The sequence below is a fragment of the Cornus florida genome, unplaced genomic scaffold (genome assembly GCF_030987335.1).
Source record: "Cornus florida cultivar Cherokee Brave unplaced genomic scaffold, ASM3098733v1 CherokeeBrave_3.0.0_Hap2_Chr06, whole genome shotgun sequence".
Taxonomy (NCBI): domain Eukaryota; kingdom Viridiplantae; phylum Streptophyta; class Magnoliopsida; order Cornales; family Cornaceae; genus Cornus; species Cornus florida.
Window position 1 is genome coordinate 88,681,291 of NW_026775576.1, and position 19,927 is coordinate 88,701,217.

Below are 19,927 nucleotides of genomic sequence, written 5' to 3' on the forward strand. Positions count from 1 at the left end.
TTCTATAAAACTCTATCAACAGAGTTTCTATAAAACTCTAACACAAATTACCTGTTTATCTATTTATTATGAGTTTTTTAATAAAAAGAAACCTAATTAAACAAGTATTATTAATATAAAAAATTATTTCTTAACTAATACAAAAAGAGGTTTTAAAAGAGTTTTTAAAAAACTCTAACACAAATTACCTATTTATCAATTTATTATTAGTTTTTTAATGAAACTAAATGTAATTAGACAATAATTATTAAAATAAATAATATTTATTAATTGATATAAAAAGAGTTTTTAAAAGAGTTTGTATTAAACTCTAACACAAATTACCTATTTATTTATTATAAGTTTTTTAATAAATGAAAATCTAAGTAGCCAAGAATTATTAATATAAAAAATATTTTTAATTGATATAAAAAATAAAATAATTAATGTGCAAAGAGTTTCAGTATTTAACTATCTATTTATAAAAAAATATATTTATTAATTGATATGGAAAGTATTTTTAAAAAAAAAAACAAAAAACAAAACTCTATCAAACTCCAAAATCTATCTAATAAAATTTAAATTAACCTCGTTTATTATTAACATAAAAATTACTTATTAATTGATATATAAAATAAAATAATATTTCTAAAACTCTACCACAAATTAACTTTTATTATGAGTTTGTTAATAAAATTAAATTTAATTAGACAAGAATATATTTAAAGAAAATAAAATATTAAATGTGTAAAGAGTTTCAGTATTTATTTATTTATATAAAAAATATTTATTAATTGATATGAAAAGAGTTTTTATAAAAAAAAAATAAAAATAAAAGAAAAAAAAAACTCTACAAAACTCTAAAATCTACCTAATAAAATTCAAATTAACCTATTTATCTATTTATTATTATAAATTTTTTAATAAAAGAAAATCTAAAGTTTCATATTTATTTATTTTCTTAAAAAATATTTATTAAATGTGGAATGACTTTCAGTATTTCAGTATTTATTTATTTATATAAAAAAATATTTATTAACTAATATGAAAAGAGTTTTTATAGAAAAAAACTTTTATAAAACTCTAAAATCTACCTAATAAAATTCAAATTAACTTATTTATTACTATGAATTTTTTAATAAAAGAAAACCTAATTTTCTGAGTAAAATACAGAAGTTGTGCCAAGGTGTTTAAGTATTTATTTATTTATATAAAAAAATATTTATTAATTGATATAAAGAAAAGTTTTTATCTATAGTATTATTACATGTGCAAAGAGTTTCAGTATTTAACTATTTATTTTTATAAAAAAGATATTTATTAATTGATATGCAAATGTTTTTATAAAATAAAAAATAAAAAAAAATTATCAATCAAACTCTAAAATCTATCTAATAAAATTTAAGTTAATCTATTTATCTATTTATTATTATGAATTTTTTAATAAAAGAAAATCTACTTAGACTAGAATTATTAATTGATAAATAAAATAAAATAATTTTTCTAAAACTCTAACATAAATTAACTTTTATTATGAGTTTTTTAATAAAATTAAATCTAATTAAAGAAGAATATATTTAAAGAAAATAAAATAATTTTTATAAAACTCTATCACAAATCACAAATTTTATTTTCAATAAAACTCTATCACAATAGACAAAGATATAATATTTAAATAGTCTCTATAAAATTTTAACTCAAATTTTATATTTATATATTTATTAAGTGTTTTTTAATAAAAGGAGATCTAATTAGACAAGTATTTTTAATATAAATAATTATTTATTAATTGATCTAAAAAGAGTTTTTAAAAGAGTTTCAATAAAACTATATCACAAATTACCTATTTATCTATTTATTATGAGTTTTTTTAATAAAAGAAAATCTAATTAGACAAGCATTATTAAGATAAAAAAATATTTTTAATTAATGTAAAAAGATGTTTGAAAAGAGTTTTTATAAAACTCTAACACAAATTACTTATTTATCTATATATCATGAGTTTTTTAATAAAAAGAAATCTAATTAGACAAGAATTATTAATATAAAAAAATATTTATTAATTGATATAAAAAGTGTTTTTTAAAGAATTTCTATTAAACTGTAACATAAATTACCTATTTATTTATTTATTATAAATATATTTTCAGAAAATATAGTAATTTCTATAAAACTCTTCCACAAATTATCTATTTTATTTTTTTAAAAACTCTATCACATATAACTTGTTTTTATTTATTTATTGTGAGTTTTTTATGAAGGAAATCTAATTAGACAACGATATATTTAAAGAGAATAAAATATTTTTTTAAAAGAGTTTATATAAAATTCTAATAAAAATTACCTATTTATGTATTTATTATGAATTTTTTAATAAAATATAATATAACTAGATAAGAATTATTAATATAAAAAATATTTAATAACTGGTATAAAAAATAATTTTTTGAAAACTCTACAACAAATTATCTTTTATTATGATTTTTTTAATAAAAAAAATATAATTAGACATAGATATATATATTTAAAGAAAATAAATAATTTATATAAAATTCTATCACAAATTACCTATTTTATTTGCAATGAAACTCTATCACATTAGATAAAAATATATTTAAATAGTTTTTATAAAATTCTAACACAAATTACCAAAACTTTATCACAAATTAAGTATTTTATTTTCTTTAAAACTCTATCACATATAACCTATATTTATCTATTTATTATAAGTTTTATAACAAAATAAAATCTAATTAAATAAGGATATATTTAAAGAAAATAAAATAATTTCTATAACTCTATCACATTAGACAAGGATATATTTAAAGAAAATATATAATAATACATATAAATAAAATATAAATGTTAAAGAATTTGAACATTTCAGTATTTATTTTTTAGTATAAAAAATATTTATTAATTAATACAAAAAGAGAACTCTATCACGTATAAGTATATAACCCTTGTATTTATCTATTTTTCAGGAGTTTATTAATAAAAGAAAATCTAATTTTACAAAGATATCTTAATAAAATAAAATAATTTCTATAAAATTTTACCATAAATTACATATTTAAAGAAAATAAAATATAACCTAAGGTCTTCCAAAAATCACAAACTCCATATAATAAATTTTTATATCAATTTCAATCTAATGTATAATTAGTATAATTGAATTTTTATTTAAAATTTAATTAAAAATTAATATAATTGAATTTCTATTGTAAATTAAAAATTATACTAAATTTCAAATTATCTAATAAAATTCAAATTACAAATTACCTAATAAAATTCAAATTACCTAAAAAAATTTATTACTTTGCAAAACTCAAATATTTCACTATTAAAATAAAAAAATTATTATTTAATAAAAAATAAAATATACATATTTCAGTATTAATATGAAAACATAGAAGAATTTATTAATTTACGAAACTTAAACTCTATCACCAATTTCAAAATATTTCAGTATTTATTTATTAATATCAAATAAATTTTTATTAATCAATATGAAGACAGAAATTTTATAAGTTACAAAATATTCACCACGTGCATGGCACGGGCCTTTTCCTAGTATATGTATATATTTGTGGAACACTATAATTGTAGAATACTATAATCTTGAAGAATCGTAAGTTTTTATTGATATTTGTAGATATTTATAGATTTTTTGTTTTGTTGTGAGATCTTTTAAATTTTATTAATATCTTTATTATTATTATTATTTTAGAAGTTTGTAGATCACCACACTTCTTAAATGTTTTAGTAGAATATCACATTATATACTTATAAATTTTTTTTTTATGATTATTGTGATAGTGTCAATTGTAATATATTTAGTTTATTATTTGTTACATATTCTTTATTGTCCTTACAAATATATATATATAAAAATACTAAGATGTGTATAGCGGAATTTTTTATCCCAAATTTTTAGTATATATAACGTATTATACGCGTACGTATCCGTATTCATATTTTTACATCTTCGTATTTTTTTGCCGAATTTTTTAAACGTATTTATAAAAAAATATCGAATTATACTCGTACGTTTTCGTACCCGTATTTTACTAACTATGCTTAGGACACACCAAAACCAAATAAAATTCGTATGAAAATATTGATTCTCTCTCTAACAACTAACTAAATTGTATGTCCTTGGTCACTTTCCAAGAATTTGTTTATGTGAATATCATTTAATATCAGAGGGTATAGTTGTACCTTTCAAAGCTCCATGCATATAATGCCCACACATATGATTGATCTGCTTTCATGACCATCTATCATTTAAGGATTAAGTGCAAAAATAAAAAATTTTGATGTATAAGATTTGTGCATAAATAATTTTTATTTTTTGAAAATGTGCATTTCACTTCATTAAAAAAAAAAATAATAAAAAAAATAAAATAAAATAAAATAAGTCCCTCTAATCATTTTTTGGACAAAATTGACATAAAATAAATTCAAAAACTCTATTTTGTCCTTGGGTTAAGTGCAAAAAACCCTCTTTACTATCGATATAATGCAAAATAGTCCCTCTGTGGTATAAAACCCCCTATACTATCAATTTGGTGCAATTACCCCCCTGTTTACATAAAAATACATTAATACCCTCTCTAATATAAGTGAAATAATATTAAAAATATTAGGCAATGTAAAATTCCCGTTTTTTATAATTTATTCTTTTTTTTTTTCCTTTTATTTTTATTTTTATTTTTATTTTTTTCCTTTGTATTTGGTTGATTGATTTGTAGGTCGTGGTGGTGAAAGGTTCAGAGCCGGCCGAGGTGATGGAGGAAGATGAGGAAGGGGCTTCGGAGGAGGAAGAAGCCTCAGAGGCCCCAGAGGTGACGGCGGCTTTAAAAGTCGTGGTGGTAGTAGAAGTGATGAAGGAAGAGGAAGGGACAAAGGCGGCCGCCATCTCGTCGTCGTATAATGAGACCTCAACCTTTCACCGTCAACCAAACTCCGGCGGCAAGCTCTCATCCTTACCCGACAACAAACTCCAATAAATTCAGACCCTTCTCATCAGTTGCCATCACCGATGACACATTAACGGCATCCCGAGCTCGCCGTTCTTTACCGTCGCCAACAGCCATCAACAGCTGGGTTTGTGATGTGGCTTTGTTTAATGACACACTGAGTTAACTCAACAGATTGGCGCTAAACTTTGGCTATGGGCTTAAATTGAATGGTCAAAATAAACATAATGGTGGTGGTGGTGGAGCGTAGGAGAGAATGGTAAAATATGAAAAGAAAAGGGCAAAATAAGGTTTTTGAATTTATTTTATATCAATTTTAATCAAAAAGTGGTCATGGGGGCTTATTTGCACATTTTTTAAAAAAATTTATGGACTGAAATGCTCATTTTCAAAAAGTATGGACTATTTTTGCACAAACCCTATACATCAGGGGGGTTTTTGCACTTAACCTAGAAATTTATATTTGAGAGGGTATTAATGTCTTTTTATGCGAACAGGAGGTAATTGTACCAAATTAATAGTATATGGAGGTTTTATACCACACAGAAACTGTTTTGCACTATATCGATAACAGAGAAGGATTTTTTTGCACTTAACCCCATCATTTAAATAGGGCCTAATTAATTAAATGTGTTTGTATGGATTATGGAACAAGAGAAATGTGTTTGTCTGGAACAATAATAATAAACCTAAATGGTAGCGCATATATATATATACATATATATATTTATCTAGAAGCCTAGAGCTCATAGAGGCTATATACCGGAAATATTCCTAGTAAATTACACACGCCTCCTCTAAAATTTGTTGTAATTTACCCATTTAATTATGACCTATAATTTTCATTTTTTTAATTTACCCATTTAATTATGACCTATAATTTAAAATCAGTGTTTGGCCTAAAACACTTCAATCGTGAGATGATACTCCAAAGTCCACGAAAATCTCTACACATTGAAAATTTGAAACTCACGTGATATGATACTTCAACCGAGCATTTCTGTTGAAGTATAATTTTCCAATGAAAAATACATACTTGCTTCCGTACATTTAACGAGGTACCTAAATTATTCTTTGAAATTCCTAATAGCCAATGTGAATATATAGACTATAATATGATGTGTTGATTATCATTGATCAATAGGGCCTGCTGGCCTCATGTGCCATTGGGAGGAAAGCAAAAGGTTGGCCCAAACCAGGGTTGATCAGGGCCCAAGTCTCAGCCCTAAGCCCAGGACTGAACAGATGTAAAGACGCTCGTCCCTTTTCTCTGAAAAAAAGATTACTTTCTTGAAAATTTAGATTGTACAACAAACTCATTCAAAACTAGGGGCGGTTTGTACAGCCAACTCAAATCCAATCATCTTTTTTTTTTTTTTTTAAGTAATCCAATTTTATCACAAGTTTGGACATCATCTTTTAAATTGTGATGGAGTTAGGATTGAAAAATACAAACTTGGATTTTAATTCGAATTGATGTCTCAAATAAATATTAATATTAAGGATTAAAATCATAATACTCTCAAAATTTCAAACTGTTTTAGAAAATTTCAAACTTTAAAAAAATATCACATTATCCCAATATCAATATTCAACCCATTAAGCGGGTTATGAAATGACAAATTTATTCTAAAATTAGGTAAAAACTATTTTTTAAAATTACAAAAATTATGTTTTAGAAAGAGTGAGGGAGTGGTGAAGAAAAAGATTAAAGGGTATTTTTGTAATTTTAAAAAATAATTTTTAATTTAACATTAAATAGTAAAATTAAATTTGTCATTTCGTATCCCGATTAACGAATTGGATACGAATATTGGGGCAATGTGATCAATTTTAAAAAATATAGAAATTTTCTAAAACAGATTAAAGTTTTATAATCAATTTTTAAAAATAGTGAGAATTTTATGATTTTAACCCTAATATTAATTCATTGTACAGTTAATTAACCATGAAAATTTATTTATTTTACCTTCCAAATGATAGATTAATGGTCCAAGTCTTTGGAGCGACTGGATATGTTTGTTATTAGCCAAGTTTATAAAAATATAATAAATGAACCACCAAAGCAAGCTACACGCCTATTTTAATTCTTTACAGAATTAAAATATTAAAATTTATAAATCAATTGTACGATAATTCTCTATATAATATTAGTTTTAGTATATATGTATACTAAAAAAATATAATCCAAAAATGAGAAAAATAAAACTTAAATATATAGATGGAAAAATGATATAAAAAAAGTAGAACACAGAGAAGTGAAAATGATAAGTTACAAATAAAAAATGAAATAAAAAATTAAAAGAACTAATAAAAAAATATTATTAGAGAATTAATTTTCTATTCGCAGTGTCTCTTAAATAATAAACTTCTTGAGAAAATTTTTGAGCACTTTGATTTCATTTTGAAAAAATTATTTCATTATTATTTTGTTGAACTATTAAAAACATTAGGGCCTGTTTGGAAGCCCAAATCTGATATTGTTTTGATGTTTTGGTTTTGTATTTTGGGCCAGTATCATGTTTGGAGTGGGCTAATATGGTATTGAATAGTGTCAAAACATTACTAGATTTGGGCCAAAACCCATATAAAAGAATTGGTGATATTGGGTGATATATACACTGTAGCGGCGATATCAACCCAAACCAAAAACATATCAACCCTCGTTTTTACTATTACCGTGATATCAACTATAAAATATCGCATATCAGGATTTTGCCATTTTTAGGGCCTGTTCGGAGGCCCATATCTGATATTGTTTTGGTGTTTTCATTTTGGTTTTGGGCCAATATCATGTTTGGAGTGGGCTGATATGGTATTTAACAGTGCCAAAACATTATCATTTTTGGGCCAAAACCCATATCAACATTTTGGTGATATTTAGACTGATATGGCACTGTAGCGGTGAATTGATCTCAAACCAAAACCAAACCAACCCTCGTTTTTATTGTAGCGGTGATATCATGTATATAAGGTCGCATATCAGATTTTAGGTCATTTTTCAGCATCGTTTCTCTCTCTTCGCGTAGCTCCCTTAAAGGCGACTTCAGTGGCGATCCAACCTTTTCCACCACCGATCTGGCAGAGCTCCTCCACCAGGTATGTCATTTTGTGTCTCTGTTTGTATCTATAGATCACATATATCTTCGCTTTTGAGATTTACATTTGGGAGGTCCTCGTGTTCACTTTCTCTCTCTAATATTGTGACAATCAGAGTCTATATTGCGTTTCCAAGTTCTGATCTTTATTCCAATCATGTTGTGAGTGTTGTAATTTAGGGCATTTGTGTCTAGATCTCAAGTTTCTCCACCACCGATCTGGCAGAGCTCCTCCACCAGGTACGTCATTTTGTGTCTCTGTTTGTATCTATACATCACATATATCTTCGCTTTTGAGATTTACATTTGGGAGGTCCTCGTGTTCACTTTCTCTCTCTAATATTGTGACAATCAGAATCTTTATTGCGTTTCCAAGTTCTGATCTTTATTCGAATCATGTTGTGAGTGTTGTAATTTAGGGCATTTGTGTCCAGATCACAAGTTTCATGAGGCTGTGACGGAGATCTAGGGTTTGATTTTAGCCCTGTTTCTGGGTTGTTTCTTCTATCAACCATGGTTCTGATATAAGGGTTTATATGTCATCCATCGATTGTGTGTGTTGCAATGTGGAAGCAATTAGAATGTTGACTGAGTTAATTATAACTATCGATTTTAGCGATATTTTCAAGATCTGTTCTTGGTCCAAATTACAATTTTGCAAAGGATCTGTATTATGTATAAATCAACCTAACAGGCTCTTATATCATATCAGGCTTGATCGTACATTAAAAAGCAAAATTAAAATTGATATTTGTAAATTATTAAATTGTTTGAATGATCAATTTGTTGTATTATATTATTTAAGGACAAATGGGAGGACAAAAGATTCGACAAAAGGATAAAATTTAAACATTCATCAACTTTTAAATTCTCAAACTTAGGATGATGAAATCTACAGCCAATATATATATATTTTTTTAATTTGTGCATTATTTTGGCTAGGCCCCGCCAATATTTTAATGTATGCTTCACAGTTCTGTAAACATTCAAACCAGTATAATTTAGACGACTTGAAAAAGAAGAATAAATACAAGTAAATCCTAGAATAAAATTTAAACTAGGGAATTCAAATATCAACAGAAAATGGAGTTTCACTATTATCTTTCCACAAGACCATAACCAACAAAAACAGACCCTAAATGTAAAAAACAGAACAAGACTTGAGAATACAAGAATTAGAGTACTAATCTTGATAACAGAACAACTTCCAGCTACAGCACCAAGAAATCCAAATGACAACCCTGATATTATGAAGAATACACCTAAAAAAAAAACACAACAGACCTGGTCAGAGCTAACAGGCCTGCTGCAGAGTAAGAGATGGCACAACATAAGCAAAAGCATTAGATCCTCAAAACAGATTCAGGCAAATCCAAATCCTGTTCTGAGTTAGCAATTTATTTAAACAGGCAAGCGAACAGATAAAAGAATGCTTGTGAATAGCTCCTTTAAACCAAACAGTCTCATTCCAAGCAACAACATTTTTCTTAGGTCTAATATTTTCCCAAGCAGTTTTAATGGTAAACTGCCCCTTACTAGGTAACAAAATAACTTGATCATTATTTAGAAAGGCTGGAAATCTGAAGGTATGGCATTCCTTAGCTCAATAAGCTCAAGGGTGTTGGTTTGAGGCCACTGCCAGTGGTTATTAACTATAATATCAGCCACAGTTGTTTGTTCATTGTAAACCTGAGTCAAAGATGACTCTATTACCTATTCTCATCACAATAGGGCTCATAGGGAGCCAATAGTCATTCCATAACCAAGTGTGTGTCCTTTTACCCACTTGATGCATAATAAACATTCTAAAGTTAGTTCTAATTTGTAAGATTTTCCTCCAGCTCCAAGAACTACTTTGAGGAATTTTAATAGACCAAAAGTCTCTATTTCTAAGGAGATGAACTTTAACCCATTCAGTCCATAGAGATTGAGGCATCACTTGAACAACTTCCCATAAGTTCTTAGCCATAGCGGCCCTGTTCCAAGCATTCAACTCCAAAGACTCAAACCACCTTCCTTTTTAGGGTAACAAACATCATCCGAAGCTACTTTTGAACCAGCATTCATTAAAGAACTACCCTTCCACAAGAAATGCATTAAAACTGAATTTAATTTATTAAAAAGAATAGCCTTATTATTTTATTTTTTTTATAAGTAATAATATTTAAAAAGGCGTTCAATAGGGGAACTCGTCCCGTAGACATAAAAGAAACCGGGGTCTAAGGCCCCAAAGAATCCAAAAAAGAAATTAAATCAACAGAAGAGGAACACGAACTTTTGTTCACATAACTAAATAGAGAACGAATCGCTTGTTGAATATTTGAATATTCATTGGTAATATAAGAAAAAGAATAAACATTTACATCTCTTTGAAAAAAATGCACTGATAATTTGTCAAATCTTGTCAATTCACATTCGAATATTTGTTGATATTATACAAAAATTCATAGGGTTACAATTAAGTTTCTAAAGAATGGCCTAAAGAATACTATTATACATTTATTTACTGGAACACTCACCATGCACTAAATGATTAGAATATTCTCTCAGTATATTATGCACACATCTGAAACAAAAATATGATTGTTGCCATCCAGAGGTATTACTTCTGTGAAATGTACTTGCAATAATATTTCCCTGAAATTTCGTAAAGAGATAAAGACAGTACCTTGTGTGTTATACTGCTATATACCACTTTCCTTCACCTTGCTCTTCGTGAGATGAAGTGTTTTATAGACAGTACATTTTTTACTTATCATTGACGTGTTGAATTATGAGTCAAAACACAATTCAATATACTAAACTGTTCAATTACTTAATAATAATCAGATGGACATGAACAATGACAATGTTGAGCAATACCCATCAAGAGACATTCATTCTCTTGATGGTGACAATGGTGAGGATGTTGTAGTTGTTGAACAGGCCGATGCCGCTGTTTGGTGTAATGCCCATCAAGAGAAATTCATGCTCTTGATGGAGGAAGAGGTTGGAAAAGGAAATCGTACAGGCACGACTTTTAATCCAAATGGGTGGACACATATTGTGGACGCAATGTTATTAGAAACTGGAAAGAAGTACACGAAGGACCAATGTAGACAAAAATTCAATAATATAAGAGCATTGTACAAAGATTGCAAACAAATATTATCTGAGACTGGTGTAGGGTACAACAGTGAAACTGGAATGATTGACTTGGAAGCTGAAAGATAGGTTCGATTGTGCAAGGTTAGTATTTCAATACGTGTCTATTTACCATACATACAGTAAGTAATTAGTGATTTAGTATTAAAAGGGTTTGATGAACAATAATTGTAAGTTGATAACGTGTAGGTTCTCAAGCATGGAAAAAAAATAAAAAAACAGGGGTGTAAGAATTATGAGCAGATGGTAAGGATTTTTGGGAATACACATGCTACTGGCAAGCATGTTCATCCTTCTACAAAGCCACCCAGACCTCACCAAGTGCTAACAATGCCTCAAGTGGCAACACATGAAGCTCAAATTCATAACATTGAGGGCAATGTGGGCATGACTGATGTAGAACGACCTAATGTAGAAGGACCTATTGACCTTAGTCCTACTCCCAAACCTATAGCTAAGAAACAGAAGAAAGAAACTTTTTCAGAAACAATGTCTTTAGTGATGGAATGTTTGACTAATATTGGGAACGCGAAAGCTGAAAAAATTGCAAAAGCCATAACAGAATCATCTTCTAGTTGTCAACCATCTCGATTTACCGAAATGCCTGAAGTGACATCTCCCAGTAAAAAAGAAAAAGAAATGGATCCCCAGCTTGAAGAGTGCGTCAAGATCGTCAACACATTAGTGGGGATTGATGATACCCATTATGCTAAGATCATAAGGATGTTTGGTGAGGACAAGGTGTGGAGGGATATATTTCTTCGCATTCCTGATGAAAGGAAGGTTGGGTGGGTGATGAATCAGCCTCTATGATTTCTTCGGTATCTTACTTTTATGTGCTTTTGGATGACTGTTTTATAACTGCTTTTACATTACTGTTGGATGACTGTAATGAATTTTTCTTATCTACTGCTTTTACATTATTGTTGGAAGACTATATTTAATTCCTCTATCTACTGCTTTTAAATTAATGCTGGAAAACTATTTATGTTCTACATCTATTGCTTTTACATTGTTGCTGGATAATTGTATGATTTGGTATGTCTTTTCCATTTTGCTTCATTTTTGTTACAATAACTGCTTCTGTTTATTCTTAAATAGGATAGTAGCTATGGATATAAGGACAATATTAACCATTTATGATGATGATGATGAGGAGGAAATTCTTGTATTGATCGCAGCCGTATATAAGTACTATTATAAACATTTTGATAAACAACGTTGTAGGGATTCCATGTTACAAGGGGAAGATTACATATTCGAGGTCTTAAATGGACATGAAGATAGGTGTTATGAAAATTTTCGGATGTACCCCAACACCTTTAGGGCATTGTGTCGTGAGTTGAAATTGTTAGGATTGAAAGATTCAACATTTCTAACGGTGGAAGAACAAGTTGCAATTTTCCTACTTACCGTGTCTCACAATGAAAGGAATCGTGTCGTTGCTGAAAGATTCCAACACTCTACATCCACAATTTCATATCACTTTCATACTGTATTAAAGTTAATTTGTGAGTTAGGGACTAAGATTATTGTTCCCCCGGATTTGAATGAAATTCCTAAAGAGATAAAGAACAATCCAAAGTTTTACCCATACTTTAAGAATTGTGTAGGAGCCATAGATGGTACTCATATCCATGCTGTAGTGCTAGTTGACCAACAAATACCCTTTCGTGGTCGAAAGGGTGATACGACTCAAAATGTCATGGCCGTGTGTTCATTTGATATGAAATTCACATACATTCTAGCAGGGTGGGAAGGGTCTGCTAATGATTCGAAGATTTTAAATGAGTGCATTCAGAATGAGGATTTCAATTTTCCATCACCACCCGAAGGTAAAAATTTTAAGTTTTCATATTTGTGCATTTTACATTACAAATACGTTAACTTTAATACTTAACATACTTAAAATGATAGGTAAGTTTTATTTAGTCGACTCTGGGTACGCCAATCAACCGGGGTTTTTGGCCCCTTACCGAGGTCAACGTTACCATATGCAGGAATATCGTAGACATACTAGAGGACCACATGGTAGAGAAGAGGTGTACAATTTTAGGCACTCGTCATTGAGGAATATCATAGAGCGATGTTTTGGGTTGGTAAAGATGAGATTCGCTATATTGAAGTAAATGCCCCCTTATCACTTTGACACTCAAGTTCTTATTGTCATTGCCTGTTGTACATTGCATAATTTCATAAGATCCCAAGGTGAATCTGATGAAATTTTTGATTCTGAAACCCCTCAATCTTCACAAAATGAACTTGATGTGGATGACGATGTTCAGGTGGTCAGTGCTACTAATACACAGATACGACAGATGGATATTTATCGTGATGGTATTGCCAACCTAATTTGGGAGCACTGTAATCACTAATTATAAAACTGTCTAATAGTGTGTAGAATTAAAATATGGATGCCTGTAATAACTAATTATATTACGTAAATTAAACTCAGATGCTCCTTATTTATGGATAACTGTAATAACTAATTATATTAGGATATCAAATATTAAATGCTTTAGTACTTGTAGGCGCACTTATGTATAGGCTTGAAGGTGAGCGACCACAATGTGCATGTGGTAGAGGTCCTATGCATCTGTATAGGGCTCGAACTCCAAAAAATGATGGTCGACAATTCTATAGGTGTCCGGCTCGGGAGGTATGGTCAATTACTTTTAGGTGCTATTTCTGTTACTGTTTCCTAATTGTATAATTTATATTTCTTGTAGTCACATATGAATGCATTTATGTGGGTGGATGAGTTGCACCAAGGTGCACAAGTTGAAGAACAGGTTCAATCTGACTTGGACAGAGTCATTGCAATGATTCAAAATGAACAATGTAGACAGAAGTACATGCTCTTCCTAGGTTGTGGATGTCTTGCTATCACAATCATATTTATTGTGATTGTCCTCTTGTTGCTCATTATCGTTGTTATTGAAAGATGAAGTTAGATAAACTTCCATCTTTTGTAATATATGACATGTAATATGTATTTAGTTAATTTCCTGTGTTTCATTTGGTATGTAATATATACTTAAATGGTATATTTTGAACTACGTATTAGTTGCTGTTGTGTTATCTTCTCTGTCATTTTGGGAGTGAGCTTTAGGCCTCGTTTGGATTGAGGGATTTAGAGGGATTTGGAGAGAAAAGAAAGGGAAGGATAGTGTTAAGTGTGTTTGGATGGAAGGAATAGAAGAGAAAAGAAAGGATTGGGAAAGATTTGGAGGGATAGGCTATCCCTCCAAATCCCTCCACAACAGTAAAATCAAATCCCCTCAAAATTGAGAAAATTTGAGGGGAAAGGAAGAGAAAGCAAACAAAAGACAAAATTAGCCTTCCAAATTCTATATTAGGGCGCAGCAGCTTCTCCATCTCTTCTCTCGCGTCTCCGGCTTCGGCTCTTTAACACGGCTCAAAGAAGAAACGCTAACCCTAGGTCTGGAATCCTCAATTGGAGACGCGAAGGTGTGTTAGGCGATTTGCAGACTGCCGTTGCTGCTAGGTTTGTTTCCAATCTATTTCTCTCTATTTATACAAGTATATATATGTGTGTCTTTGTGTTTGTACATTTGGTCGATCCTTTGTTGATCACTTTGATCGTTCGCTCCGCTCGTCGTCTTTGTTTCTATCCATCCCCGGCTTAGATTGAGTTGCCAAGATAGGGGAACCTCGGCATAAGGGCTTGGCGCCAACACATGAATCTGACTTCATCGATTTTTATTCTTATTTTTTGATTTCAGAATCAATATACGAATTGATCTTGTGAAGAGCAGCTCGCCACTTTTAGATCTCAGTTGGAAGACTTCTCTTTTGCAAATATAAGGTACTCAATTGTTTTCATTTTTTTTTCTGTGTTCTTTATAAGTAAATTAATTACTAATTATTTGGTGTTTCTCATATTCAATTTGGCATTTTGAATTGAAGCTAGTGAATGGAAATTTAAGTTTGAAAATTTGAAGAAATTGGTTAATATGAATTTGCTGTCTTAATCAATTTTTGGATTTCAGTTAATTAGTGGATTACGTTCCTATCTCTATTACAGTCTTTAGCGCTCTCGCTCTTCTTTGCTCGCCGTGATACAGTAGTATGTGGTGGTTGTGTGCTTTTATCAGATGAGCTAAAATGGGTTCATTGAAGATTACCATCATATGGGTTGATTTGAGCACATTGAAGTTGTCATCAATATTAAATGATTTGAGCACATTGAGATTTTTTTTTTGTTTTTTAAACAGCTTACTGGTTAACACAAGATTTTAGTTGTAGATATATACAAAAAGTAACAGTACTACATTTTTTTCTGGTTATTAATATATCATTTTGCATTTTACAATTTTAGATGGACAAACAACAAAATGACATACTGCGTTTCCATCTTATGTGGGTACAAAGACGACGCCAAATTGCAACTCTAGTCATTCTCCTTGCCGTGTATTGGTTTAAGCGTAAAAAACGTAGAAACTATGTAGATAAACCTATTACACAATCAGAGATTGAAAGACAAATAACACGGGATAAACTAATGAACGAGCTTAGGGTAAGTGAGAAATGTCGTAACATTACTCGTATGGGACCAGAAGCTTTTCAAAATTTCTGTGAGATGCTTATAAGAGATGGTGGTCTTCGACCCACAAAACGTGCAAGTTGCTAAATTTCTGCACATTATATCACATAATGTGAGGAATCGGACAATGTCATTTTTCTTTTGTCGCTCTGGTGAAACCATAAGCCGTCATTTTCATAGTGTGTTAAAAGCAGTAATCTCATTGGAAGGACAGTTCCTCAAGCAACCTAGTGGATTGGACGTCCCCCCAGAAATACTCAATAATGATAGGTTTCATCCATATTTCAAGGTGAACATGATTAGTACTTAACTTAATACTTCAATTTTAACGATTTTATAAACTATTACATAAAATTTTTATTATAATGATTTTATCTCAGAATTGCATTGGGGCAATTGATGGAACACACGTTCGTGTGAAAGTATCTAACGAAGATGCACCCAGATATCGTGGTAGGAAAAATTATCCAACAGTAAATGTGTTAGCAGCTTGTTCATTTGACATGAAATTTACCTATGTTTTACCTGGATGGGAGGGTACCGCTTCAGACTCAAGAGTTATGGCTAGTGCACTAAAAAGACAAGGAGATAAATTAATACTTCCGGAAGGTAATTTTTGTTATCATTAACTAAAATCTTTAAGATATTTTTTTTAATACGAAGCAAATATTAATTACTATTATTCTTAATAGGAAAATTTTATCTTGCTGACGCCGGGTATCCATTAAAGGCTGGACTTATCACGCCTTATAGAGGTGTGCGCTATCATTTAAAAGAATATGCCTCACGCCGACCAGAGAATCCTAGAGAGTTATTCAACCTTCGACATGCATCATTGCGCAATGTTATTGAGAGAATTTTTGGTGTGTTGAAGAAACGATTTCCTATCATAGGAAGCAGTACTGAACCAACATATGATGTTAAAACTCAAGTTGATATCATTTTAGCTTGTTGCATCATACACAACTATTTAATGGGTATGGATCCGGATGAAAGCCTTTTGATGAAGTAGATCGGGAGCTCTTAAATGAAACTCCACATGAAGAGCATGGTCCAATGGAAAGAAGTGAAGATCATAGTTTGGGAGAACACTTGAGAGATTCAATAACTTCTCACATGTGGCATGACTATGTAGCTAATTATGTGTGATACTTGAAATGTTTTATTTGGTTGCAATAACTTAAAACTTATTTGCTTATGTTTAATTTTTCTGTAACTTATTTTATGTCAGAGTGCTTCATTTGGAGATGTAGAATGCTAATTATAGCTTGTTATAAACTCCTACCTTGCATACAGTTTTTGTTTACCTTTAGTTAAATGATTTATTTTTTCCTTCATTTCTTTCTATTGTATTTGTTTTTATGTAGATATAAGAATGAGTAATCAATTAAACATAAGTGGTGGGTCGAAGAGAGATAGATGTGTTTGGACTGCACAGATGGATGATATTTTTGTAGATGCATTGCACAATCAATTTGTGAAGGGGAATATGATTGATGGTACATTTACAACAAAAGCTTACAGTGAGATTGTTGATGAATTGAAAGAAAGATTAGGTATCGATATCAACAAAGATAAAGTGAAGAATCGATTGAAAACAATAAAGAAAACATTTAACGAGTGTTTTGACTTATTCAAAACTGGTTTGAGTGGGTTTGCTTGGAGTGAAGCAACAAAAATGTGGTATGCTGAACCTGAAGTTTGGGCTTCATTAATTGAGGTTAGTTATTTAATTGAGATTATTTATTTATTTATTTATTTTTTCTTTTAATAGTTACATTTTATTCTGCCTTTGTTTTAGCTTGAAATAATGATAATGTAGTTTTTTTTATGTTTCGCCAACAGTCAAATCCAGCAGCGGAGAAATGGAAAACTACTCCAATTTGCAACTATGATAAGTTGCTGGATTTATTTGGCAAGGATAGGGCAACTGGGTCTAATGCAGCCACTGCTAAGGAGAGGATTAATGATTGGGCAACAAAAGGAAAAGAGAAGAGTAATGAAAGGGTGTCAAGTCCTAATGATGATCTAATGGAGAGCATTGATGCTATTGATCACATGGTGTCCCGGAATGAAGTAAGTTTGGATAATACATTTTTTATGGATCATGAGTTTGAGAATATGAATATGATGTCTCCTGAAACACCTTCAAGTGCACCTTCCCATTCCACTTCTTCAAAAGGAAAGAGAAAAAGGAATTATTCGACTGTTGATGGAGATAATGAAATAATTGAAATAGTGAGAGGTGTGGCTGCTTCTCTAAAAGAGGGAAATGATATTCACAAAACATTCAACCATATTTATGAGAAGTGCAACCAAAAGGGAAAATATGAAGAAGAACTCTTTAAGATTTTGGCGGAAATTGGATTAGAGGGGCATGCAGCTGTTAAGGCCTTTATTTTTCTGACTAAGCGTGACCATCCTGAGAGAATGACACAATTTATTGGTTGCCCACCTGTGCTTCGCAAGATACTCCTGGAGGAACTGATGTCCAATGATTCTTGACGTTGATAATGGTTTCGGTTATACTAACTTTTGACAATGTCTTTTAAGTTGGTAATATTTTGGAACAATTAGTAGAACTTGGTATTATGTCTAAGTTTAATTATGTATTTTTTTGTATCTATTTTATTTTATTTTATTTTTTTTGTTATGGAGCTTTTGGTATATAAGCTCTATAGAACTTCGTATGGTGTGTTGAAGATGGCATATGTTTTTTTTTAAGGTCTTGATGAATTCCTGAGTAGGCGTGTGAATGTAGAAACAAAAAACTATAATGGATTAAAGTCTGTGTACTATGTTATACTAGGCGTGTGAATGTAGCTTGGATGTGAATTGAGGCTATATTGTGTTCAATTGAGAAGTGATTTGTTGTGTCGTTTTGTTATAATTTTACTTTTTGTGAATTGAGCCTATTCTGTCTTCAATTGAGAAGTGTTTGAGAAGTGATTTTTTACTTATATATATTACTTCTTCTTTTAAAAAAATTTGTTTACCTATGTAAGGGACAAGCAAATATTGATCTAAACACAGGGAATTAGGGGTGTGGCTACATATTTGTGGTGTTACAGGTATAGAAGAACCATATATATGTAGCACTCTTTTATCCAAGTTAAGAAGCATGTGATACATAATTGAACAATGTATTGCATATCTTACGTGTATACATTGATTTATAGTAAAATTGTCTATTAATAAAGAATATACTAACTTTTAGTTGGTATTAATTATTTAGTATTATTTTAATTATCCAAAAAAAAAAAAAAAACCCTAAAGTTTATGAAGAGATGAGAAAATGTGGTAAAAAAATCTTACACCCATATCTATCTATCTTCGAAGTATGCTATCAAGTTATATGTATATTATCAAGTTACTTATTAAAAAAAAAAAAAAAACAACAACACTAGTATGCTATCAAGTTATCTTGTTTTTTTAGTTATTATTAATTTTAGTTTCCAATGAAACTGAGAGAGAGAAAAAAAAAAAATCAGTATGCTATCAAGTTATGAATGATTATTTATCAAAATATATAAAAGGGTAATATAGTAATTTCATTATTATCCTTTCTTTTCTTTTCTCTCCTCTGTTTTATCCAAACAAGTATATTATGTTTTCCTTTCTTTTCTCTCCTATTTATCCAAACATTATAGCTATCATTTCCTTTCTTTCCCTTTCTTTTCTTTTCTCTTCTAATCCTTTCTTTTCTTTTCTCTCCTCCGTATCCAAATGAAGCCTTAGCGTATTTGTAAAATTTGCTACTGAGGTCATTTACACTCTATTTGCGACATTAGAGAAAAAAAAAAGGTTAGATAAATCTTGTTTACTACTTCTAATTATTTCATTCCTACCGTGTGTTATTTTGTTTTTCTCTAATGTTGTTCATGTCTTTTGTTTTGCATGAGGTCATTTACACTTTAAATTTACAACTAAGCTTGAAAAAAGGTTAGATATATCTTATTTATTACTTCTAATTATTTCATTCCTACCGGGTGTTATTTTGTTTTTCTCTAATGTTGTTCATGTCTTTTGTTTTGCATGAGGTCATTTACACTTTAAATTTACAACTAAGCCTGAAAAAATGTTAGATATATCTTATTTACTACTTCTAATTATTTCATTCCTACCGTGTGTTATTTTGTTTTTCTCTAATGTTATTC

The 19,927-nt window shown here is 29.8% G+C and overlaps 3 protein-coding genes and 1 long non-coding RNA gene across 4 annotated transcripts; all 4 read left to right on the forward strand.

Moving 5' to 3' along the window:
• Nucleotides 1-7,716: 7,716 nt before the first annotated feature.
• LOC132315007 (uncharacterized) lies at nt 7,717-8,947 on the forward strand. The gene is made up of 3 exons (XR_009483560.1): nt 7,717-8,060; nt 8,255-8,299; nt 8,494-8,947. It is a non-coding gene; the product is annotated as an uncharacterized LOC132315007 (long non-coding RNA).
• Nucleotides 8,948-10,888: 1,941 nt separating this feature from the next.
• On the forward strand, nt 10,889-11,272 carry LOC132314534 (uncharacterized). Its single transcript, XM_059813387.1, has one exon. It carries the CDS (start codon nt 10,889-10,891, stop codon nt 11,270-11,272), a length of 384 nt encoding a protein of 127 aa, XP_059669370.1.
• A 3,309-nt stretch (nt 11,273-14,581) lies between these two features.
• Nucleotides 14,582-18,729, forward strand: LOC132312688 (uncharacterized). The gene is made up of 4 exons (XM_059811151.1): nt 14,582-14,711; nt 14,950-15,032; nt 17,138-17,490; nt 17,616-18,729. The coding sequence occupies exons 3-4, from the start codon at nt 17,146-17,148 to the stop codon at nt 18,273-18,275; spliced, it is 1,005 nt and encodes a 334-aa protein (XP_059667134.1). The 5' UTR covers nt 14,582-14,711; nt 14,950-15,032; nt 17,138-17,145; the 3' UTR covers nt 18,276-18,729.
• Nucleotides 15,898-16,782, forward strand: LOC132314535 (uncharacterized). The gene is made up of 3 exons (XM_059813389.1): nt 15,898-16,059; nt 16,151-16,379; nt 16,463-16,782. The coding sequence occupies exons 1-3, from the start codon at nt 15,898-15,900 to the stop codon at nt 16,780-16,782; spliced, it is 711 nt and encodes a 236-aa protein (XP_059669372.1).
• Nucleotides 18,730-19,927: the final 1,198 nt, after the last annotated feature.